The sequence below is a fragment of the Pan paniscus genome, chromosome 8 (genome assembly GCF_029289425.2).
Source record: "Pan paniscus chromosome 8, NHGRI_mPanPan1-v2.0_pri, whole genome shotgun sequence".
NCBI lineage: Eukaryota > Metazoa > Chordata > Mammalia > Primates > Hominidae > Pan > Pan paniscus.
The window spans coordinates 80,886,822-80,912,537 of record NC_073257.2 but is presented as its reverse complement, the minus strand read 5'-3'; the positions used below and the strand labels follow the sequence as shown (position 1 = coordinate 80,912,537).

The window sequence follows — 25,716 nt, the reverse complement described above, 5'->3', positions numbered from 1 at the left end:
TTTATAAAATTGCCTTTTAATTTATATGTATATAAATACAATTGGCCAGGCACGGCAGCTCACACCTGTAATCCCAGCACTTTGGGAGACTGAGGCAGGTGGATCACCTGATGTCAGGAGTTCGAGACCAAACTGGCCAACATTCTGAAACCTCGTCTCTACCAAAACTAGAAAAATTAGCCAGGCGTGGTGGCAGGGTGCCTGTAATCCCAGCTACTCAGGAGGCTGAGGCAAGAGAATCTACTGAACCCAGGAGGCAGAGGCTGAAGTGAGCCGAGATCGCGCCACTACACTCCAGCCTGGGCGAAAGAGCGAGACTCCATCTCAGAAAGAACTTTTTAATTGAAAAAAAAAAATAAAATCCATCCTTATCAAAGTTACCTTCATTGTCTTTGGATCAAGTTTAGACCAATGGGTAGGTGTAGAAATTTCTTTAGCTTCACCATCATCCTTCTCTTCTTCATCCTGACATACAAAGTTAAGAATGTAATTACTATTATGAAACCTTAAAATAAAAATAATTTATTTTTAAAAGTCTGTTGCTGATCTGTGCAAGGTCACAATGTTTCAGATTGTCTTCTCCTAAAGTTATTATTTAAGCAAGTCCACGTACATACATTCTACCACTTTTAACTGATCACAAAGACACTCATCAGCCAATCAAAGCCAGATCTGTGAAACACAAAAGGGTGATAAATTACAACACAAAGGATATCAGGGATGCACAAACACTGCCGGTCTCCACAAACCACACAGTGTGTGATCTTGCCCCAATTTTCAAGCCACCCAAAGACTGATTTAGTCAGACCTTTGAAATGTACCAAAGACGTTGCCACATAGCCTGAAATTTCAAATCTCTCAGACTTGTGGTTGTCCAATTTCAAATATCCATGACTAGAACTGATGACCATGAAAAAGAAAATTTTTTAAATTTTAGAAAATGGCAAAATGTTTAAAATGGCTTAATACTGAATCTTGTTCAACAACTGGTCCCAGATTCCAGCAACTAGACCTATGATAAAAACAAAATTCTGTGCAATTTAAGCACAACTTATTTTCCTTTGAGGTCTCAGCACTCTTAAAGTTAGGATAATAAGACAGAAATTTTAAGAGAAAAGAACATACAACTATACTGCTGAAAGCTGGATTACCAGTCGCTGTTACCAGTTATGTTCCTCCATGTGTGTTTGTTATGTAGTGTGTGGTGTGCATTTGTGCCTGTGTTCCTGTGCCTGTGAGAAGCGGAAATAGAAAAAGGGATTAGCGTTCAGTGCCTGTTCTCCATCAGCCTCCTTGCGTTCACCCTGAAGCTTCTCGACCAGCTGCTGCTTGTATCCTCGGGAGAGGGTTTCCCACTCTGAGCGGGTGGGAAGGCAATGCCAAACATCCGGGAAAAATAAAACCACTGTCTCCACATGAGCTGGAACTGTACGCCCCTTGTGGGTCTCCTCAGGGCGATGGTAGCGAATCTCTGCAAAACGGTACCTGTTGCAAGGGAAGAAGCATGTTGGAAAAAAAATTCTAAAATACATTTTAAAGACCCTAGTTCACTTGTAGCACATCAAGTAAAGAAATTTTGCTGCAAGAACTTGAGGTTGGTCTAAAGAAAAAAAAATTATAGAAGCCATAGTTCCTCTTTTGGTACATTTGTACAATATTTAATAAGTTAAAGGAAGAATATGTTCCCCCAAGGCATTTTCAAGTTTGATTACAGAGCTACCCGCATTTTAGAGAATACCTGAAGAAGCTGGATAGCTGTTCAGATTTCATGTGCTAAAAAAGAATATTCTCAAATTAAGTCACAAGAGATACACTAAAATACACAGGACAAATAAGCCTCAAGAGAAAATATGGCTGAACAAAAATAATCGCAACTACATCATTTTATAACAAAAGAATTATAATGAAATGAAGTTCTCTCTTGACGATCTTCTCCAGCTATGCATGAAATGAAAAGTATTTTCAACATACATCCAACTTCCAAAGTACAACATAACAAAACATTTAAATTTTCAGTTTATTTTGATTAGTTCTTAATCCTTTTTCCCCCAAAACATTTTGGCACCAAATAAACTTTAGCTACAAATGGGGATTTTCCTTTGAGATTACCTGCATTGACCAGGGTTGCTAAAATAAGCCGGGGGGAAAAGGCTGATCGATAAGAACAACTACATAAACTATCAGTAAAACACTTCTAATCAAGAAATGAATTAGTACTTACCATTGTGTGCACACACTTAGATCAATGCCTGTCAGAGCCTTACAACAACGAATAGCAGTCTTAATCAACACAGAGGGATCTTTTTCTGGGTCTGGTCCATCCAACGAAGGAGACCAGTGGCCTCCAATGGCCATAGCTTCATCCTTGCCTTTCATGCCCACTAAAAACTAATTCAAAACAAAGAATCATTTACATATATTACGCACCCTGTCAAATTACAAATAAGATACTTGAGAAGGAAAGGTACAAACCTTTCCAATATCATTTTTACTACCTCTGGTATCTGTCAGTCAAGGAAGAGTTCAGTTCATTGTGTTCCACACTGCATTTCAGCAATGGAATAGGATTTACACACATCATAACTCATCCTTTTAAAATATTTCTTCAGATAGAGTTCTTTTAAAGAAACAAGCTATAATTCAAACTTCAACAACATCCAAAGACACTCTGAATCCTATTACCACTAATATTCTACTATGTTACAAATATAAAACATCAAAATGACTGTTGAACTAGTAGCGTACAAATAAGATATAGTTGTAATCTGCAATGAGAAAAACATCTACATCATTAAATTCTGGGTGGCTTAATACTAAAATTAGTCATTAATCAACAAATATTAAAATGTAGGGCTTTAGATTTTATGTGTACAAAGTTACAGCTAAGCAAAGTGAATACATCTAAAGTTAAAACAAATGTGTCCTTTTACCTTAACAAGTCTAGCAGGATGTTGGAATCCATCTCGAAGTTCTTGTGGGTCTTCAGCAAGAGCACATGACTTATGATATAAATCTTCCATACTAGGGCTAGCCATCAGCATTACCTATTATAGTCAAATAATTCAATCCTGTCAAAAGTCTAAAGTAATGTGAAAAAATGAGAAGCACTACTAATTATCTTTAAATATAAGATGTCTGAAATTTAAATAAAAATAGGAAGTAATACTATAGCAGAAACAGTATTAGATACCTCAGCCTCCCAAAGTGCTGGGATTACAGGCGTGAGCCACCACGCCAGGCCTAGATACCGTATAATTACTTAGTTTTAACTTCTGAAGGGATGCTTTTTCAGTCAAACAATGCTTTAAACAAAATTATAGACTATACACAATATACTGAATGTTTCCCTTAAGATTGACATTTAGTGCATTCATCTAACATTAAGTTTTATCTGAGGCTACCAGAAGTCATACAACATTCCAAATATCTCATTAATATCAACTTTATCTTCACATTTTTAATAAGGTTTAAAATGTTAGAATAACTAGTTTTATAGCTCAAGAGATGAGGCAAAGAGAGCTTAAATTAAATTATGTAACCAAAATAGGATCAAGCAGTTAAGAAGAAAACAGGTATTCGGGTCTACCTAACAAACACTTTCTGAAGGATAATTCTACATACCCTTTTATTATGAATAACTGCTAAGAAATTTAAGCTGCATATCACAGTTGAATACAAACCTTTGCACTGTATAAGTGGTCGGCATCTGGTGGATCAAGAATGGCCATATTTTTTTCTAAGGACTCTACTTCTCTGTGCATTACATAAAAATTGCAGTAATTTCCCAGCTGAAATGGTCTTGACAAAGGGAAAGCATCCACCCATGTAAACTGAGCATCAAAAAAGTCACTAGGTATATACAAATTTTGATAACGGCGCCTTAGTTCCATCATGTCACAACTGGGACTGAAAAACAGACATAAGTAGTGAATAAATAGCCTTAATAAAAAGGTTACACAAACATTTAATTCTGTAGCAAATATAACTGGATATAGTAAAAAGTAAGCTGAAAAAAGACAAAGTCAGTTACTAATGAGCTATAGATTTGCATAGAGACATATGAAAATATTACTTTCAAATTTATATACGCAAAGCTTTGAATAAATAGTATTCTCAGTGTTATCCTTATTTTGTTACTTTTTGTTACAGAAGACGCTTTGAAATAACTTGAATCTCAGCTCCAGAAAAGATCTGTACAAAAGCAGGTTTTCCTCAGTTGGAACTGTGGATTACTTGAAAATTATGGTTCATGGTGTATAGACACAAAACAGCAATGAGAGTATTAGTATTTCTGTATGCCCCTCAATCAGGTTTTTGAGTGTAGAAAAACTATAACTTTTATTTTACTATAGTAAGTTCCTAGATCAAGCATACTTACATTCAAAATTAAATACAAAAATCCACAAAAAGCAAAATTCCTATGTTCCTTGGATTATCTGCACCTCCACACCCCTTTCTCTGTGAATGATTAAGATCCATACCTGATTATTATGTATAGAGGGGATAAATTTCTTGCCTTTTAAATCTCGCACTGATTTTTTAAAGGATCATTTCCTTTTTCCTAAGAAGTAGAGCTTTTAAAAGAGAGGAACTGAAAGGTCAATCTGGCAAAAGGTTAAGAGATGTCTGTTAAAAGTATAATGTAAGATGAAAAGACAACTAAAGGCAGAAGTATGAAAGATGAAGTAATCTACATGCAGAGATGTCTTTATTTGAAGTATAAAAATAAATACAGAGTAATAAACCTGTCAGTTAACAGACTATTACCTGCCTACCTATTCATCTATTTATCTATCTATTCTATCTACAGACAGAATCAATCTATCTATCTATCTATCTATCTATCTATCTATCTATCTATCTATCTATCTATCTATCTATTCTATCCTATCTACAGGCAGAATCTTGCTCTGTCGCCCAGGCCAGAGTGCAGTGTGGCATACTCACAGCTTGCTGTAACCTGAATTCCTAGGTTCAAGCAATCCTTCCATGTCAGCCTCCAAGTATTATAGCTAGGACTACGGGTGCACTACCACATGTGGCTAACTTCTACTTTTTGTAGAGGTGAGGTCTCACTATATGCCTAGGCTGGTCTCAAACTCCTGGCCTCAAGTGATCCTTCCACCTCAGCCTCTTAAAGTGCTGGATTACAGGTGTGAGCCACCAGTGCCAGGCCTATAATTATACTTTATTTGGATATGATTCTGCTGTCAAAATAATAAAAACATGAAACAAGTATCTGAGTTTTGTTTTTAAGGAACTGTTACAAAAAGCAAGTATGTATAATTGTTTCCCAATTCCGTATCACCAGAATTTTTGAAGTCATGTTTTACCCCACAGGAGTAAAATTTATAATAAAACAAAAGATATAAGTACAAATAAATCATTTCATGGGCACAAAGTTTCTTATAATCATATTAGTATAAGAAAATCTTGATTTACACAACTACAAATGAGAAGTATGGAAACTTTAAAATCATTTTTACTTGCAAGAGATCCATTTAATGTTCTCGGAATTTACTTCAAAGTGGTAAAACTAAACTGTGAGGCCGGGCGCGGTGGCTCACGCCTGTAGTCCCAGCACTTTGGGAGGCCGAGGTGGGCGGATCATGAGGTCAGGAGATGGAGACCATCCTGGCTAACACGACGAAACCCTGTCTCTACTAAAAATACAAAAAAAATTAGCTGGGCGTGGTAGCGGGCGCCTGTAGTCCCAGCTACTCGGGAGGCTGAGGCAGGAGAATGGCGTGAACCCGGGAGGCGAAGCTTGCAGTGAGCCAAGATCAAGCCACTGCACTCCAGCCTGGGCAACAGAGCGAGACTCCATCTCAAAAAAAAAAAAAAAACCAACAAAAAAAAACTAAACTGTGAAGGTCTAATTTATTATTATTAGTTTTTTATTTTTTGAGACAGTCTCCCTCTGTCACCCAGGCTGGAGTGCAGTGGTGCAATCTCGGCACACTGCAATCTCTGCCTCCCGGGTTCAAGCGATTCTCCTGCCTCAGCCTCCCAAGAAACTGGGATTACAGGCACACACTACCACGCCCAGCTAATTTTTTTATTTTTTAGTAGAGATGGAGTTTCACCATGTTGGCCAGGCTGGTCTTGAACTCCTGACCTCAAGTGATCTGTCTGCCTCAGCCTCCCGAAGTGCTGGGATTACAGGCGTCAGCCACTGCACCTGGCCCCTGAAGGTCTAACTGAGAAGAAGCTAAATAGCTGTTCAATTTCATATCCTATGCATCAACTCTTCCCAAAAGAGCATTCAATATTGAGAACAGATGGGTTAAAATCAGAGTTTCTCTATTTAATATCTTTGAGGCTGGGAAAAGTGGTTTTGGTTTTGACTGGTTTCTCGGAAATATGCAGACTACAGATTTTTAAGTATAAGAGTAAGCAGCTATAAGGAGAAAACTAGTGTAAAGTTAAGAGTAGTTGCTGGGCCAGGCGTGGTGGCTCACACCTGTAATCCCAGCACTTTGGGAGGCTGAAGCGACTGGATCACCTGAGGTAAGGAGTTTGAGATTAGCCTGGCCAACATGGTGAAACCCTGTTTCTACTAAAAATACAAAATTAGCCAGGTGTGGTGGCGCATTCCTGTAATCCCAGCTACTCGGGAGGCTGAGGCAGGAGAATTGCTTGAACCTGGGAGGCAGAGGTTGCAGTGAGCCAAGATCGCGCCATTGCTCTCCAGCCTGGGCAACAAGAGCGAAACTCCATCTCAAAAACAAAAACAAAAACAACAAAAAAAGTAGGTGCTGATTTGACCATAAGTAAGAGTAAATGAACGCCAACTATGTAACATAATTAAGCAAAGTCACCAAGCAAAATTTTCTTGGCATTAAGTAGCTTGACTAAAATTCACTGGGTTACTAAATCTAGAACTGAATATCTGGAAATTTTAACCTCTGATAGGCAAGTATTATGAATGGTAATTACCACTCTGTTTAAACGTAATAATATCCTCTTAGGCCACTGCATTGCATACAGCTATTTGCTTTTAGGCTAAACAGCCCTGAACACTGCTTTTAATGATTTTCTTATTTTACTGTCAATTTGTTATTTTTCCATCTATTAATCTATTACCTAAGTTGCGACCATAACCCACCATTAATTACTGAGACTATACAACGGCCACACACTGGGTTAAGTCCTTTGGATACATGAACTAAACCTCACAATAATTTTGCTAGTTAATATTACCTTTGTTTTGCAGGTGAACCTCAGAAATTCCTGGTAACTTGGCCAGGCGTAGTGGCTCACACCTGTAATCCCAGCCCTTTGGGAGGGCCAGGCAGGTGGATCACTTGAGGTTAGGAGTTCGAAACAAACCTGGCCAACATGGTGAAACCCCGTCCCTACTAAAAATACAAAAATTAGCTGGGTGTGGTGCTGAGCACCTGTAATCCCAGCTACTAGGGAGGCTGAGGCAGGAGCATAGCTTGAACCCAGGAGGCAGAGGCAGTGGCTGCAGTGAGCTAAGATCATGCCACTGCACTCCAACCTGGGTGAAAGAGTAAGACCCTATCTCAAAAAAAAAAAAAGAAAAAAGAAATTCCTGGTAATTTGTCATGACTTCTGATTCAAAGGGTGAATAATATATTTATGTATATACATACACACACACTATACATGTGAATACATTATGTATGTGAGTATATATGCATATCAATGTTTCTATTATACTACACTACCAGGGCTAAACTTGAAATTAATCGGTTTACTACTGTATTATTGCTTTATCATACACAATGGACTATACATGATCTTCAAGTTATCAATAAGTCTAGGTCTTAACTGATTCTAACTTTAGGGGAATAACGTTATGACAGAGGAATTTCCTTGAGGGGCTGCCTTTTTCAATACCAGTCGATATCCTTCATGGGGATATAAAAATAATGCAGCATTGTAGATAATTAAGTTATTTCAAATTGCATTTCTGCCCTTATATGAAGAACACTAACTGTCAGGAAATCAATGTTGCAAGAAAAATACCTCTGTAACATATTCTATCAAATTATATGAAATTAGTAACTCAAGAAAACAATGGGTGGGGAATAACCTACCAATCTAAAGAAAACTTTGAAAACTGAACTGTGTAACGTGGAACAACACGTCGAACTCTCCGAGGTGATCGCTCTCGCTCTCTTCGTGGAGATCTTTCCCGGGAACGTTTCCTCTGAGGTGATCTTTCTCTCGATCTACGTCTTTCTCTCTCTCTCTCACGACTGAAAGCAAATTTTTCTAAAATTACTAATATTTCTAATATTATGTAAAAGCTCTTCAATGAAGTAAATAGAGTAGGTAATATAAGCAAGATTCCACAGTATATTTGTTTAACTTTTTAAAAACTGTAGTAAAATAGACATAACATAAAATTTACCATTTTAAAATTTTATATTATAAGCATAGTTCAGTGGCATTAACTATGTTTACATTGTTATACAACCATTGCCACCATCCACAGTACACTTTAGAAAATATACCTTCGATCATCTTTTCTGTTAGGCACTTGATCCCCTCTGTCATTTCTTCCTGAAAATCGGGATGGGGGATCTAATCGTCGTGCCGGTTGTGGCTGTGAAACTATACGAACAGGAGGCTGCAATAAACCAGCTTTAAAAAATAAAAGAAAAAAACGTTTAGCATGTCTAAACAAAGTTCGAAGGCATTACCTGATAAAATTAGAGGAACAAAGTTAAGTAACTGAGACTGACTAAAATTGTTTTTTCAAAGTTGGCCTAATTTATATATATTTTTAAAGAATAGGTACTGGCCGGCTGCGGTGGCTCACACCTGTAATCCCAGCACTTTGGGAGGCCGAGGTGGGTGGATCACCTGAGGTCAGGAGTTCAAGACCAGCCTGGCCAACATGGTGAAACCCCGTCTCTACTAAAAATGCAAAAATTAGCTGGGAGTGGTGTGGGTGCCTGTAATCTCAGCTAATCAGGAGCCTGAGGCAGGAGAATCATTTGATCCCAAGAGACGAGGTTGCAGTGAGTTGAGATTGTACCATTGCACTCCAGCCTGGGCAGCAGAAGCAAAACTCCGTCTCAAAAAAAAAAAAAAAAAAAAAGAATAGGTACTGTCAGGTCAGGCGCGGTGGCTCACACCTGTAAGTCCAGCACTTTGGGAGGCAGAGGCGGGCAGATCATGAGGTCAGGAGTTCGAGACCAGCCTGGCCAGTATGGTGAAATCCTGTCTCTACTAAAAACACAAAAAAATTAGCCAGGCGTGGTGGCGCGTTCCTGTAATCCCAGTTACTCAGGAGGCTGAGGCAGGAGAATCACTTGAACCCGAAAGGCGGAGGCTGCAGTGAGCCGAGATCATGCTACTGCATTCCAGCCTGGGCGACAGGGCGAGACACCGTGTCAAAAAATGAAAAAAAACAGAAACAAAAAAAACAGGTACCTTTTTTTCAAGACAGAGTCTCACTCTGTTGCCCCAGTTGGAGTGCAGTAGTGCAATCATGGCTTACTGCAGCCTCGACCTCCCAGGCTCAAACAATCCTCCCATCTCAGTGTCCAAAGCAGCTGACATAGGCATGCACCACTAAACCCAGCTAATTTTTTTTGTTAATTTTTTGAGGAGATGGGGTCTCCCTATGTTGCCCAGGTGGGGGCACTATCTTGATGAATTCTTCCCAATATTGAAAATCAACAATTTCATTTTGAAATAGTATAAATATTTCAAGGTAGGAATAGTGCAAATTTACCTTCTTTACTACAATGCACACTTAATTTATGGAAAGATGTATAATATATGCAAAGTTGTTAAGTATTTTAGACAGAGTAACTAGAATAAGTAACTAAGTCCTTTACAACATAGATTAAAATACTCATTCCCCCTTTCAACATCTGATCACACCATAAGGACTAAAAAATGTGTTTTTCTTTAAAATTTGCTCAACCTCAGTAGAATGATTCACATTAAACGTCTCTAAAGTAGACAGAACTATTACACATCACAGAAAATAAACACAAGCACAAATAATTTCATTCTTCCCGACTGATAACATGATATATGAGATCTCACATCTCTCCACTAGAACAGTTTTCTGACGCTGGTCTATGATAATGATATTAATTCCTGGTAGAAAGCCTAGTATGGTGATCATCTGAATTATTCCTCTGCAGTTTGTAGCAGGAAAAAAAATCTCTCCACTACTATTTTCCTAAAAAATTACTTCAATATGGTCTGATTTTTATTATGAATGGAAAAATATGTATGTCAGCAGGATTCCGAAGCATTGTTATGCTCATCTCCCTTTTCATGTCCCTGTCAGCCTTGAAACATATAGGGAGCTTTCAATTTTGGAACACCCTCACTGCGACATCTCCTTTAAGAAATACTCAGTGGGGGACTGTAAAAATGACACAGGAGAGGCCGGGCGCGGTGGCTCACGCCTGTAATCTCAGCACTTTGGGAGGCGGAGGTGGGCGGATCACGAGGTCAGGAGAGCGAGACCATCCTGGCTAACATGGTGAAACCTCGTCTCTAATAAAAAAACTAAACAAAAATTAGCCGGGCGTGGTGGCGGGCGCCTGTAGTCCCAGCTGCTGGGGAGGCTGAGGCAGGAGAATGGTGTGAACCTGGGAGGCGGAGCTTGCAGCAAGCCAAGATCGCGCCACTGCACTCCAGCCTTGGCGACAGAGCAAGACTCCATCTCAAAAAAAAAAAAAGACACAGGAGTCAGCTTGAAAAAATTCTTACTAACTATACATAAAAAGGATCAAAAAGAAAACAACTGAATATAAAACAATGGATAAATGAAAACCCATGAGGCCACAGTAAAAAAAGAAAAGAGCTAACATAACATAAGGCAAGAATAAGATGTGGTAAGAAGGACGAATAAGCCAGGCATGGTGGCTCACGTTTGTAATCCCAGCACTTTGGGAACCTGAGGGGAGTGGATCACCTGAAAGTCAGGAGTTCAAGACCAGCTTGGCAAACATGGTGAAACCCCATCTCTACTAAAAATACAAAAAATTAGCTGGGCGTGATGGTGGGCGCCTATAATCCCAGCTACTCAGGAGGTTGAGGCAGGAGAATCACTTGAAGCCAGAAGCGGAGGTTGCAGTGAGCCGAGATCTTGCCATTGCACTCCAGCCTGGGTGACAAGAGCAAAACTTCATCTCAAAAAAAACAACAAAAAAAGAAGGATGAATATAAAAAGCACCATTTAGAAATTCTTGGCTGGGCTGGGCGCAGTGGATCACATTTGTAATCCCAGCACTTTGGGAGGCCAAGGCGGGTGGATCACCTGAGGTCAGGAGTTTGAGACCAGCCTGGCACATAGTGAAACCCCATCTCTACTAAAAATACAAAAAAATTAGCCAGGAGTGGTGGTGCATGCCAGTAATCCCAGCTATTTGGGAGGCTGAGGCAGGAGAATCGCTTCAATTTGGGAGGCGGAGGTTGCAATTAGCTGAGATCAGGCCATTGCACTCTGGCCTATGTGACAGAGCCGAGACTCCGTCTCAAAAAAAAAAACTCTCCGGCCAGGCACGGTGTCTCACGCCTGCAATCCCAGCACTTTGGGAGGCCAAGGTGGGCAGATCACCTAAGGTCAGGAGTTCAAGACCAGCCTGGCCAACATGGGGAAACCACCTGTACTAAAAATACAAAAAATTAGCTGGGCATGATGGCGGACACCTGTAATCCCAGCTACTCGGGAGGCGGAGGCTGTGGTGAGCCGAGAGAGCGTCATTGCACTCCAGCCTGGGCAACAAGAGCAAAACTCTGTCTCAAAAAAAAAAAAAAAAAAAAGTCTCACACGCAAAATGTCATAAAAGTGGAATCACGCATTATGTTCAAAACCAAACAAGGATGCGTACTTACAGAATAAAACTATTATCAAAGAAAACAAGTTACAAATGGTTGTTGTGTTTTTTGTGAGACAGGGTCTTGCTCTGTCACCCAGGCTGGAGAGCAGTTGTGCAATCCTGCCTCACTGCAACCTCCGCCCCCTGGGCTCAAGTGATCCTCGCACATCAGCCTGTGCACACCACCACGCCTGGCTATTTTTTTGGATTTTTAGTAGAGACGGGGTCTCACCATGTTACCCAGGCTGATCTCTAACTCCTGAGCTCAAGCAATCTGCCCACCTCAGCCTCCCAAAGCACTGGGATTACAGGCGTGAGCCACCGCCCTGCTACCAGACACGTTGTATTTTTTTGACCCGAGTAGTGATTACACAGGTGTTCATTAAATAACTCATTACACTGTAATCTGTCATCATTTTGCTATGTGTCATCATTTACAATAACAAAGAAAATGCAGGCTGGGAGCAGTGTCTCACACCTGTAATCTCGGCACTTTGGGAGGCCGAAATAGGCAGATTACTTGAGTCCAGGAGTTCAAGACCAGCTCGGGCAACATGGCAAAACCCTGTCTCTACAAAAAGGTGCAAAAATTAGAGGGGGGCTGAGAAGGGAGGATTCCTTAAGGCCAGGAAGTCGAGGCTGCAGTGAGCTGAGATCATACCACTGCACCTATGCCTGAGTGACAGACCAATACCTTGTCTCCAAAAAAAGAAAGAAAAAAAGAAAATGCAGCCTGGGCATCATGGTGAAACCCTGTCTCTACAAAAGATACAAAAATTAGGCTGGCGGGGTGGCGCGCACCTGTAGTCCCAGCTACTCAGGGGAGCTGAGGCAGTAGGATCACTTGAGCCGGGGAGGCGGAGGTTGCAGTGAGCCAAGATTACACCACTGCACTCTAGCCTTGGCGACAGAGAGAAACTCTGCCTCAAAAAAAAAAAAAAAAAAAAAAGAAGAACATGTCACAATTACATTTTTTAATGCCAATTAAGTAGGCTTCTGTAAGCTAAGGCTACCTGTCATCTTTTTCTCTTTTTTTTGAGACAGAGTTTTGCTCTTATCGCCCAGACTGGAGTGCAATGGCGTGATCTGGGCTAACTGCAACCTCCGCCTCCTGGGTTCAAGCGATTCTCCTGTCTCAGCCTCCAGAGTAGCTGAGATTACAGGCGCCTGCCACCACAACCCAGTTTTTTTTGTATTTTTCCAAAAGTGCTGGGATTACGGTGTGAACCACCAAGCCTGGCCCTATGCATCATTTTAAACAGTGTTTTTATAAGAACACGTCTGGACCGGGTGCAGCGGCTCACACCTGTAATCCCAGCACTTTGGGAGGCCAAAGTGGGCGGATAACTTGAAGTCAGGAGTTCGAGACCAGCCTGGCCAAAGTGGTGAAACCCTGTATCTACTAAAAATACAAAAATTTGCCGGGCATGGTGGCACATGACTGTAGTCCCAGCTACTTGGGAGGCTGAGGCAGGAGAAGAGCTTGAACCGGGGAGGCTGAGGTTGCAGTGAGCCCAGATTGCACCACTGCACTCCAGCCTGGGCGACAGAGCGAAAAACAACACATCTGGAGTTTCAAACAATCAATTTGCAAAAAAACTTAAAACCCAGCAAATTCATTTGATGTGGTATGGTTTAATAAGTAATTTAATAGTTTTGATATTTAAGTCCACAAAGGTGTATATTTTAATTTCTTATCACTAAGAGAAAAAAAAAATACTTCCACATAGCTATGGAAGTAGATGCGTCCTATTCAGGATTTTTAGGCTTCAAGTTTTCTTGAAATCCCTGCCTTTTTTTGTAATTAAAAGCATAGTTACATTATAACTAAAATGTTATACATTCGCCTGAAACAAAAGCAAAGATACCTTTTTGCTGAGGCTGCTGTAATAAGGGCTGTGGTTGAGTCTGCAATAGTGGTGTAATAGAAGCTGCTGAAATCTGTGCCTGCAGCAGTGACTGGGGCTGGGGCTGAGTCTGAACACCAAATGTTGTCTGTGGTGCAATTGGCTGAAGTACAGCAGGAGGAGTCTTCAGTAATGGCTGGGTTTGCGACTGATTCTTCAATTAAAAAATGAAAGAATAAGAAAAAAAATCTTTGTGAATTAGAAGACTCATTTACAAAGCTTCTATAATACTTAACTCAATATTTTCTGTACCTGATTTGGTAGTGTTTGAATTCTCTGTGCATTCCATTTAAAAGGCATATTAGGATTATAAGTAGCTTCAACCAATACTCTGTCACCTACTTGGGGGGTTTTCCCTTTGACAGCACTGTAAAAAAAAAAGAAAAAAAAAGTTAAATATAAATACAATTAAAATAGATTTCTCCCCAAAATGATTTACATAGTTAGTACTTTAAAGTAAACCATATCTCAAAAAAAAAATAAACAGCAAACTATATCAGAAATGGAAGCCTGGAAAGCTCTTTAAAAAGTAGATGGGTGTGCAGCACACCAGCATGGCACATGTATACGTATGTAACTAACCTGCACACTGTGCACACGTACCCTAAAACTTAAAGTATAATAATAATAAAAAAATAATATTAATAAAAAAAAAAGGTAGATGGGGCCGGGTGTGGTGGTTCATGCCTGTAATCCTAGCACTTTGGGAGGCCGAGACAGGCGAATCACTTGAGGTCAGGAGTTCAAGACTAGTCTGGTCAAGATGGCGAAACCCCATCCCTACTAAAAATACAAAAATTAGCCAGGCGTGGTGGCAGGAGCCTGTGATCCCAGCTACTTGGGTGGCTGAGGCAGGAGAATCGCATGAACCCGGGAGGCAGAGGTTGCGGTGAGCCAATATTGCACCACTGCACTCCAGCCTGGGCGACAGAGCGAGACTCCATCTCAAAATAAATAAATAAATAAATAATTTAAAAATAAAAAAATAAGAAAAAGTAGATGGCCAGGTACAGTGGTTCATGCCTCTAACGCCATAACTTTAAAAATCAAATGGATCACTTGAGGTCAGTTCAAGACCAGCTTGGGCAACATTGTGAGATCACATTTCTACAAAAAATTTAAAAATTAGTCTTTATGTCTAGATCTGAAGAAACTGGAAAAAAAAATAGTTGCCGGGCGTTGTTGTGGCTCACGCCTGTAATCCCAGCACTTTGGGAGGCTGAGGCAAGTGGATCACCTGAGGTCAGAGATTCAAGACCAGACTGGTCAACATGGTGAAACCCCGTCTTTACTAAATATACAAAAATTAGCCGGGCGTGGTGGCAGGCACCTGTAATCCCAGCTACTCAGGAGGCTGAGGCAGGAGAATTGTTTGAACCCGGGAGGCAGAGGCTGCAGTGAGCCGAGATGATGCCATTGCGCTTCAACCTGGGCAACAAGAGCGAAACTTGGTCTCCAAAAAAAAAAAAAAAAAAAAAAAAGCTGGACGTGGTAGCACGGGCCTAGAGTCCCAGCTACTTCAGAGGCTGAAGCAGGAAGATCCCTTGAACCTGGGAATTTGAGGCTGCAGTGAGCTATGACTGCATTTCTGGACCCCAGCCTGGGCAAAAGAGACTCCATCTCAAAAAATAAAACAAAAAGGGCCAGGCGTGGTGGCTAACGCCTGTAATCCCAGGACTTTGGGAGGCTGAGATGGGTGGATCACGAAGTCAGCAGTTCAAGACCAGCCTGACCAACATGGTGAAACCTCATCTCTACTAAAAATACAAAAAAATTAGCCGGGTGTGGTGGCAGGCGCCTGTAATCCCAGCTACTTGAGAGACTGAGGCAGGAGAATCACTTGAAACCAGAAGGCGGAGGTTACAGTGAGCCGAGATTGCACCACTGCACTCTTGCCTGGGCAACAAGAGAGAAACTCTGTCTCAAAAATAATTAATTAATTAATTTAATTAAATAGCCAGAAGTGGTGGTACACGCCTGATGGCCCAGCTACATGAGGTAGCTGGGTCCAGGTGTTCAACTTTGCAGTTCACTATGATCGCAACACTGCACTCCAGCCTGGGTGATAAAGCAAAAACCCTGTCTCAAAGAAAAAGAAAAAAAAAAAAAAGAGTTAAGTAGATATAACTCCTAGACTCATTTTAAAATGGGTGTTTCGCCCTTATAATATAAACATGAGTTTGCAGTGAAATTAATAATTTACCACCCCATATTTCCCTGATATTATCTCTCCTGCTCCATTTTTTACTTTTATAACCCAAGACTAAGATTTGCTTTGGGCTTTCAAATGATGAATGCAAAAAAGATAAAAAACAGGAATCCCTTTTACAGAAAAATGTTGTACAGTATTTCCTACAAACACTACAAAACTATAAAAGTACTAATTTAAATATGGAAAAGGAACTTTTAAAAAATAAAAATAATTATTTTGAATGTGAGTCCATCAATCATTTGATCCTATTGACTTTTTCAATGTTAATATTTTTGCGTCTTAGAGATGGGGTCTTGCCATTATGTTGCCCAGGCTGGTCTGGAACTCCTAGCCTCAAGCCATCCACCTACTTTGGACTCCCAAGAAACTGAGATTACAAGGACAAGCCACCGCGCTTGGCTAAAAAACAATTTTAAAATCTATGCTACGTCATTAGACACGTCAAACAAAGATTAGATTTCAAAATTAGATTTCAACACCCCACTCACAGTTATGTTTACCCAGGAATATTGTTAGAACCGCCTTTCTTCAGGAAAAAATACAAAATTATAGCTAAACTGGCCAGGCGCAGTGGCTCACGCCTATAATTCCAGCACTTTGCGGGGCTGAGGTGTGCGGATCACCTGAGGTCAGGAGTTCGAGACCAGCCTGGCCAACATGGTGAAACCCTGTCTCTACTAAAAAATACAAAAACTGGCCAGGTATAGTGGCTTACGCCTGTAATCCCAGCACTTTAGGAGGCCGAGGCAGGTGGATGACGAGGTCAGGAGTTTAAAACCAGCCTAGCCAAGATGGTAAAACCCCATCTCTACTAAAAATACAAAAATTACCCAGGCGTGGTGGCAGGCGCCTATAATCCTAGCTACTTAGGAGCCTGAGGCAGGGAACTACTTGAACTTGGGAGGCGGAGGCTGCAGTGAACTGAGATTGCGCCACTGCACTCCAGCCTGGGTGACAGAGCGAGACTCTGTCTCAAAGTAAATAAATAAATAAATAAATAAACAAACAAATAAATAATACAAAAATTAGCCGGGTGTGGTGGCACACGTCTGTTGTCCCTGCTACTTGGGAGGCTGAGGCAAGAGAATCACTTAAACCCGGGAGGTGGAGGTTGCAGTGAGGTGAGATCACGCCACTGCACTCTAGCCTGGGTGACAGAATGAGACTGTCTGAAAAAAGAAAAAAGAGAAGAAAGTAGGAAAGAAAAAGAAACAAAATTCCACACTTGAGTTTCCTCAGAAAAAAATAAAAATAGAATATTACAGCTAAGGCCAGACACGGTGGCTCACACCTGTAATCCCAGCACTTCCTGAGAGGCCGAGGCACGTGGATCGTGAGGTCAGGAGTTCGAGACCAGCCTGGCCAATATAGTGAAACCCCGTCTCTACTAAAAATACAAAAATTAGCCAGGCATGGTGGCTGAGGCATGAGAATTGCTTAAACCTGGGAGGCGGAGGTTGCCGTGAGCTGAGATCGAACCACTGCACTCCAGCCTGAGTTACAGAGTGAGGCGCTGTCTCAAAAAAAAAAAAAGAAAAAGAAAAAGAAAGAAAGAAAAGTAAGGGAATGATTATCCTATCAAGACCAGCCTGCCCAACATGGTGACACTCTGTCTCATACTAAAAATACAAAAATGAGCCAGGCGTGCTGGCGCATGCCTGTTGTCCCAGCTACTCGGGAGGCTGAGGCAGGAGAATCGCTTGAACCCAGGAGGCAGAGGTTGTGATGAGCCGAGATCACGCCACTGCACTCCAGCCTTGGCAACCGAGTGAGGCTCTGTCTCAAATAAAAAAGGAAAGAAAATCATAGCTACACTGGCCAGGCGCAGTGTCTCACACCTGTAATCCCAGCACCTTGGGAAGCTGAGGCGGGTGGCTCACTTGAGGTCAGGAGTTTAAAGACCAATCTGGCCGACATGGTGAAATCCCATTCTCTAATAAAGATACAAAAATTAGCCAAGTGTGGTGGTGCACGCCTGTCATCCCAGCTACTCCGAAGGCTGAGGCAAGAGAATTGCTTGAACCCAGGAGGCAGAGGCTGCAGTGAGTCGACTTGAGATTGCACGACTGTGTCCAGCCTGGGCTACATACAATTTCTGCCACAACTAAACAGGTGTTTTGTGGTAAATGCAAGAAGCCATGTGATAAGACCTCATTAAGTTTACCTAAGCTGAAAGAATACATCTTCATCCACAAATCCAAATGTATCATGTAGTTTTGTAACCACCCCTGTGAAAACACGCTGCTTCTGAGGCTGGGTTTGCTGTTGACTGGACCTTGGTGTTGGATATGATACAGTTATTTGTGCTGTTGGCTGAGGAGTAGACAGGCTAAGGCTTGTAGGCAGTGCAACAGCTGGCTATAAAACAAAATCAACATCAAATTAAGGTAATGATTTGAAATCATCTAAAAACTGAATATGACTACTTAAAACTAACCCAGAATGTTAAAAATTTCATATTATGTTAGAAGATATACATGTACATCTTGAGAGTCAGGTCTAAAATTAAACTATAAATTATTTTTAGCCTATTTCATCAAGATCCCTTAGATGAGTGTTCTTACTAATACAATATCCATACTGGCATAATAAAGGCGTAGGAAAGTCCTAAGTATAGTAAAGGAACTCAGCACTCCTCAAACTTTGACCACAAAACTATTTTCTCATGAAATTTCTTTAATATCTTAAGATACTAGTAATGTGTTATGGGTACACTTAGGGAAATAGCATTTGAACAAAAGAACTTCTATTGTTTTTCTACTTAATTTGGAAATTCTACTTTGTTGATTATTGAAAATAGGAGTTATGAGTTACGTGTTAACCAACTGTAGTTCTTTAATAAAAACAGGTTGATTTCTCAATTCAAGTATATTTTTAAAAGACAAGGAAGAGATTCAAGACTAAAAATACGGTACAAAAGGTTATACTGTGAAAAGCCTCTCTCCTATCCCTGCTCCTCAGCTATGCAGTTCCCTAAACATTAAGCAATCACTGTCCTAATTATTAGTGTAAAGCCTCCTAGAGATGTTTTATTCAAATATGCATATAGATAAATGGAAGCATATAATACATACTAGACTGTACCTTTACTTCTACCTCAGATTATCTGGAATATCATTCCATATCAGTACACAAAGAGGTTTTGCTTTAACAGCTGCATAGTATTTCACTCTACATATTAACCAGTGATCAGCAAACTATGACCCATGGGCCAAAGACAGCCTATAGACTCTTTTTACGTAGTTTATAAGCTAAGAATGCTTTTTACACTTTCAAAAGGTTGTAAAAATAGAAAAAGAGTATGTGAAAGATATAATAAATAGTCTGCAAAGCCTAAGGTAGCACTACATATGAAAAGTTCAAAACTTTTTAATGTTGCTGAAAAATTAAGCAGATAATGTCACACAATAACTTTCCCTGCTAAAGTGGAAAAAAACGTGCAGAAATCTTCCAAAAGAAAAAGACTACAAAAATCAGTATCAATGAAAAATCAGTATTAAGTTTAAAATAAAACCTCAGCCAGGCATGGTGGCTCGCACCTGTAATCCCAGCACTTTGGGAGGCCAAGGCGGGTAGATGACCTAAGGTCAGGACCTTAGGCGAGACCAGCTTGGCTAGCACGGTGAAACCCCATCTCTACTAAAAATACAAAAATTAGCCAGGCGTGGTGGCAGGCGCCTGTAATCCCAGCTACTCGGGAGGCTGAGAGAGGAGAATCGCTTGAACCCAGGAGGCAGAGATTGCAGTGAGCCGAGACTGCGCCATTGCACTCTAGCCTGGGCAACAGAGGGAGATTCTGCCTCAAAATAAATAAATAAATAAATAAATAAATAAATAAATAAAATAAAACCTCATATTTATTCAAACTGTATCACAGCTGAACCTACAATGAGAAACCATCAAAAATAAACTAGCGTACTACTACCTTTATTTAGCATTATATTCCTAAATTATTAGGTGAATCTAACAAGTAACTAAACCCTGAAAGAAAAAGTAGAATACTAATAAAGCTTTAGTCTACTGTTCATTCAGACATCCAAAACAAATAAAGTAATACCAACTAACCTGTGTTAAGAGGGTTTGCTGGGGTTGCTGTAACTGAAAACAGAAAAATAAACACACACAGAAAAGGGTCAATCAGAATTGTTGCTTCATAGATGCTTCATAAAAGAAATAATTCCTATAAAAGTTATTCTACTTATTTTTATTTATGTATTTAAACAGAAACGAGGTCTCACTATGTTGCCCAGGGTAGTCTTGAACTCCTGAGCTCAAGCAATCCTCTTGCCTTGGCCTCCCAAAGTGATAGGATTGCAGACATGAGCCACTGCACCCAGCCCAGTTATCTTAATTTAAGAAAAATGTGAAAAGTAACAGAGATAACTAGGTATAAAGTTTCCTACAACTGTTTCTAAAAACTGCAGACCTCATATGTAAGTAACTCATTCAATGATAGGCACTTAACTACTTTAATTAATAAAAATACAGAACCTGATTTTTTTGTTATTGTTATTATTTTCCAGGAACAGCATCCACAGTAAAACCCCACAAATCTCTAAAAGCGAAGATTACCATGCTACAGAAATGACTCAATATCATCAATATGCTACTTGTATCAAAAAATATCACTGGTCATCGATCCAATTCGTAGATATATCCCTAAATAAAATGAGAAGCACTGTTGATGGACAATTTGCCATAGGCACAGAGACCATGAAGGACCACATACTCTGATGTATGGTTTTTCTGTAATAGCAAAGTGTACTATTACCAGAAAGTAAAAGGAATTAGTATGAAAGGAGAAATTTTAAAATTCTGAAATATAAATTTGACTTAGGCTAAGGTAAAATAATCTGTATGAGGTTGTAATTCAAAACACTCAGTTTACCTGGAGTCACCATGTATTAGAGATTAGATCATATCAAAATACTATTTTTTGTAAGTTAAGAACAGTTGAGTAGTGCCATTTTTTAAAGGCAGAATGAGTATCGCAATTTTTGCAAGTTTCAGCCTCACTCATTATCATCTTTAATAATGTATTTCATAAGAGCACTAAAATAAGTTGGAAGGTACTCTGAAAACAAGACATCTGATTTGAGACCAATCTCTTGTCAGTTTTTAAGAAGTTTAAAGCAATTACTAGTGAAATACTGAGGTCTTCTGGGAAAATGCAATGCTTCTGAAGCCTCAAGGGGCTTAAGTCGAGGATTAAACTGGGCCATGGATCTAGGGACAAAGAAGTTATGAATTGAGAAGCCTCTGCAGCCATAAAAAAAAGAATGAGGCTGGGCACAGTGCCTCACGCCTGTAATCCCAGCACTTTGGGAGGCCAAGGTGGGTGGATCACAAAGTCAGGAGTTCGAGACCAGCTTGGCCAACATGGTGAAACCCTGTCTCTACTAAAAATAGAAAAAATTAGACGGGCCTGGTGGCATGCACCTGTAATCCCAGCTACTCAGGAGGATGAGGCAGAAGAATCGCTTTAATCTGGGAGGCAGAGGTTGCAGCGAGCCAAGATCGCACCATTGCACTCTACCCTGGGCAACAAAAATGAAACTCAGTCTCAAAAAAGAATGAGACCAGATCCTTTCCAGGGACATGCTTAGACTAAAGCATATCTGTATTTCAGCAAGGCAAACTCTCTTTCCTTGACAGTTCCTAGAGAATCTGTCTAAGGAAAAGGGGCCAATGAAACTTGCTTTTAGTCTAAATCAGGAGTTTCCGTATTGTTTAAACATGCCTAGGGAATAGAAGTGTGAACTATAAAGTGTGACTTTCTCCCACATTTTATTTATTTTAATTTTTTACAGGTGTGCACCACCAGGCCCAACTAATTTTTCTATTTTTAGTAGAGGCAGGGTTTTACCATGTTGGCCAAGTTGGTATCAAACTCCTGACCTCGAGTGATCCGCCCGCCTCGGTCTCCCAAAGTGCTTGGATTACAGGCGTGAACCACTGTGCCTCACCAACTTTCTCCCATTTTGAACAGTTCTATTTTAATATTTTGATTTCCATACACAATTTGATTAGTAAGAAGGGGACTAGGAGTCCTACTCCTTGAAAGAAATAAAGGCTGTAGTAGGTGTTAGTTAATGTAACAAAAATTTTTAAAAATAAAAAATAAAGAAAAAAAAATAAAGGCTGAAAGCCTATGAGGTTTAGGCTTCAATCAGCAAAAGGAGCTTTCATTTTCACATGTGGTCTAGTTCAGCAGAGCTGGCCCAAAGGTTCCAGACAGGAGCATAACAGTCCAAAGGGTGGTTCTTTCTAGATTATTCTCTGCATACTTTTTTTTTTTTTTTGAGACAGAGTTTCGCTCTTGTTGCCCAGGCTGGAGTACAGTGGTGCAATCTCGGCTCACCATAACCTCCGCCTCCTGAGTTCAAGCGATTCTCCTGCCTCAGCCTCCCTGTCTCAGCCTCCCACGTAGCTGGGATTACAGGCCTGCGCCACCACACCCGGCTAATTTTGTATTTTTAGTAGAGATGGGGTTTCTCCATGTTGGTCAGGCTGGTCTCAAACTCCCGACCTCAAGTGATCCGCCCGCCTCGGCTTCCCAGTATGCTGGGATTACAGGTGTGAGCCACCGCGCCCAGCCTCCTCATACTTTCTTAGAAACATGCGACAAAGACTGGCTAAGGATTTGGGTTGTTAGAACCACCCTCCTATCTCCCTCACCCTTGGAGACATTCCTTTTTTCCTACCTATTTACTCTAGCCCCTCCCAAAATATTTGTATCACATGTTAAGGTAGCTGATAGAAATAAAACTCTCTATCAGTTGAACTTTGGAGCAAATGGCTATTTTAAAATCAGTTTTTAACATGGAAAATATAAACTAACCTGTTGTTGCACACTATACAGGGCCTGCTGAGGTTGTGAATATTGCTGAAAGATTAAAAAAAAATTTTTCAAAGAAAAATACAGACACTAAATTTATTCATTCTCAAAAAGTGATATACATAGAAATACATACAATTACACTAAACATAAACTTTCTGTTCTGGCATGGCATTGATTCAAAGAAAAAAACAAAAAAAATAAAAATAATAATAATAAAGATAAATTTTCTGGAACAGTGAAACTTCATCTAAAGTAAATCAAGTTGTGATTACTTATACTCCAGGATCCAAAAAGAAGTAAATTTTATTCATGTAATTAAGGTATGAGAACTGCCCAATTTAAGGACTTAAAAATTTTGACTATTCAACTACTTTTTTTTTTTTTTTGCACACAGGGTTTTGCTCTGCCTCCCAGAGTGCAGTGGTGCAATCTCAGTTCACTGCAACCTCAACCTCCCAATGCTCAAGCAATCCTCCCACCTCAACCTCCCAAGCAGCTGGGACCACATACATCCTTCACTATGCTGGCTAATTCTCGTGTTTTCTGCAGACGCTGTCTCACCATGTTGCCCAGGCTGGTCTCAAATTCCTGGGCTCAGACGATCCTCCCACCTCAGCCTCCTAAAATGCTGGCATTACAGGCATGAGCCACCATGCCTGGCCCAACTATTCTTCCCTATATATGCTGGTCAGATATAATATTCATCACCAGAAAAAGAAATCAGCATAATAAAAACACATAATTCTTCACTACCTATAAAATGAAGGTAGCAATGCTAGCTACTCAGATTTCATAAAGTTTTCTACATCAAATAATAAGACATATTAAAGATTTACCTGTTGTAATGCAGCTGCTGCAGCTGCGGCTTGTTGCTGCAATGCAGCAGTTTGTGTTAACTGATAGTTTGCTGGAGTTTGTGTGGTAAGGCCTGCTGCCGCCAATGCAGTTTGCTGTGTGTAAATGGTAGGAGATGCTCCAAGGAGTGATGGCTGTTGAACACCCAGTGCAGCTAAAATGAAATCAAAAAGGAAAAAATAAAAATCAAGATTATGAAGAATATAAAAAATATGAAAACAGTACATAGAAGAGATACTCGCACCCCCATGTTCACTCCAGCACTATTCACAATAGTCAAGATATGGAATCAACCTAAGTGTCCATCAATGAACAACTGGATAAAGACAATGTGGTATATATGCACAAGGGAATACTATTCAGCCTTAAGAAGAATATCCGGTAATTTGCACTACGTATGAACCCTGAAGGACACTATGTTAAGTGAAATAAGCCAGGCACAGAAACAAGAGTATTGCATGATCTCAAATTTGGAGTGTAAGAAAGTCAAACTAAGAGAAACAGAGTAAAATGGTGGCTACAAGAGGCTGTGGGGCCCAGGGCAGGATTGGGCAGACATCGGTCAAAGGTTTCAGTTAGGAGGAATGTTCAAGATACCCACTGTACATCACGTTGACTACAGTTAATAACAATACATTATATATGTAAACATTGAGAAGAGAGCAGACTTTTAAGTCTTCTCACCACAAAAGATGATAAGTATGTGAAGTAATGCATGTTAAATAGCTTGATTTAGCCATTCCATGACATATATATACATCAAGACTTTATATATATTATCTATAAAACTTTGGTATTAAGTAATTGTGTATGTATACCATAAATACATAGGATTTTTACATGTCAAGAAAAATTTCTAATTTTAAAAAAGACTAAAACTGGCTGGGGGTGGTGGCTTATGCTTGCAATCCCAGAACTCTGGAAAACCGAGGCGGGAGGATCATCTGAGGTCAGGAGTTCGAGACCAGGCTGGCCAACATAGTGAAACCCCGTCTCTACTAAAAATACAAAAATTAACTGGGCATGGTGACACACGCCTGTAGTACCAGCAACTCAGGAGGCTGAGGCAGGAGAATCGTTTAAACCTGGGAGCAGGAGGTTGCAGTGAGCTGAGATCACCACTGCACTCCAGCCTGGGCAACAGAGTGAGACTCCATCTCAAAAAAAAAAAAAAAAAAAGAAAACGGACAAAAACAACACTTAAGCACAAAAAGCCTGGTCCAAAGGTAATGAGTTATCTAAAGTGGTTGTTCAGTTACTGACTGAACTCCGTGTTCTACTCTTTTCCCCTTCTGATTACAATGCTTGTCTAGTCTTTGAAGAAAAAAATGTAGGCTGGACGAGGCGGCTCATGTCTGTAATTCCAACCCTTTGGGAGGCTGAAGTGGGAGGATCACTTGGGCCCAGGAGTTTGAGACCAACCTGGGCAACAAAGTGAGATCTCATCTCTACAAAGATTAAAAAAAATGAGCCACACATGGAGGCAGGTACCTGTAGTCCCACCTACTCAGGGGGCTGAGATAGGAGGATCATTCTACTCAGGATGCTGAGATGAGAGGATCACTTGAGCCCAGACATTCCAGGCTGCAGTGAGCCATAATCCTATGAGGGATTTTCACAGAGTAAAACTCTACCTCTCAATATTGAAAAAAAAAAAAAAAGCACAAAAACGGTTTGTGTTTTTGAGACAGAGTCTCACTTTGTCACTAAGACTGAAGTGCAGTTGTGCAATCACAGCTTATGGAAGCCTTGACCTCCCCAGGTTCAAGTGATCCTCCCACCTCAGCCTTCCGAGTAGGTAGGACTACAGGCGCAAGCCACCACATCCTGCTAATTTTTAAATTTTTGGTAGAAAAGGGATCACCTTATGTTTCCCAGGCTGGTCTCGAACTTCTAGGCTCAAGCAATCCACCTGCTTCGGGATCCCAAAGTACTAGGATTACAGGTGTGAGCCACAACTGGCCACAAAGAGGTTTTAGTTAGTGTACACTACTGTACTGAGAAATTAAAAAACAATTCACCATGTAGTGACTTAAAATGATAATTTGCTAAGACCAAATAATTGGGGAGAGGGGC

The 25,716-nt window shown here is 40.3% G+C and overlaps 1 protein-coding gene and 1 non-coding gene across 11 annotated transcripts in view; both read right to left on the bottom strand.

The window, feature by feature from the left end:
- Positions 1-25,716, bottom strand: part of CCAR1 (cell division cycle and apoptosis regulator 1) — a 73,204-nt gene that overhangs the window by 33,559 nt on the left and 13,929 nt on the right. For 6 of the 10 annotated variants that reach the window (XM_063607710.1, XM_034930688.3, XM_034930690.3 and 3 more), the window contains exons 3-15: positions 23,622-23,794; positions 22,786-22,830; positions 20,010-20,042; positions 18,109-18,302; positions 13,985-14,099; positions 13,694-13,886; positions 8,487-8,616; positions 8,067-8,228; positions 3,681-3,906; positions 2,931-3,044; positions 2,222-2,388; positions 1,275-1,485; positions 382-465 (exon numbers count right to left, since the gene is read on the bottom strand). In XM_063607710.1, coding sequence (XP_063463780.1) covers positions 382-465; positions 1,275-1,485; positions 2,222-2,388; positions 2,931-3,044; positions 3,681-3,906; positions 8,067-8,228; positions 8,487-8,616; positions 13,694-13,886; positions 13,985-14,099; positions 18,109-18,302; positions 20,010-20,042; positions 22,786-22,830; positions 23,622-23,794 — 1,847 coding nt within the window. The remainder of the gene's footprint in view (positions 1-381; positions 466-1,274; positions 1,486-2,221; positions 2,389-2,930; positions 3,045-3,680; positions 3,907-8,066; positions 8,229-8,486; positions 8,617-13,693; positions 13,887-13,984; positions 14,100-18,108; positions 18,303-20,009; positions 20,043-22,785; positions 22,831-23,621; positions 23,795-25,716) is intronic. The other 4 variants (XM_034930693.3, XM_034930692.3, XM_063607711.1 and 1 more) reach the window with 1 other exon arrangement.
- On the bottom strand, positions 2,520-2,586 carry LOC112441085 (small nucleolar RNA SNORD98). Its single transcript, XR_003029062.1, has one exon. It is a non-coding gene; the product is annotated as a small nucleolar RNA SNORD98 (small nucleolar RNA).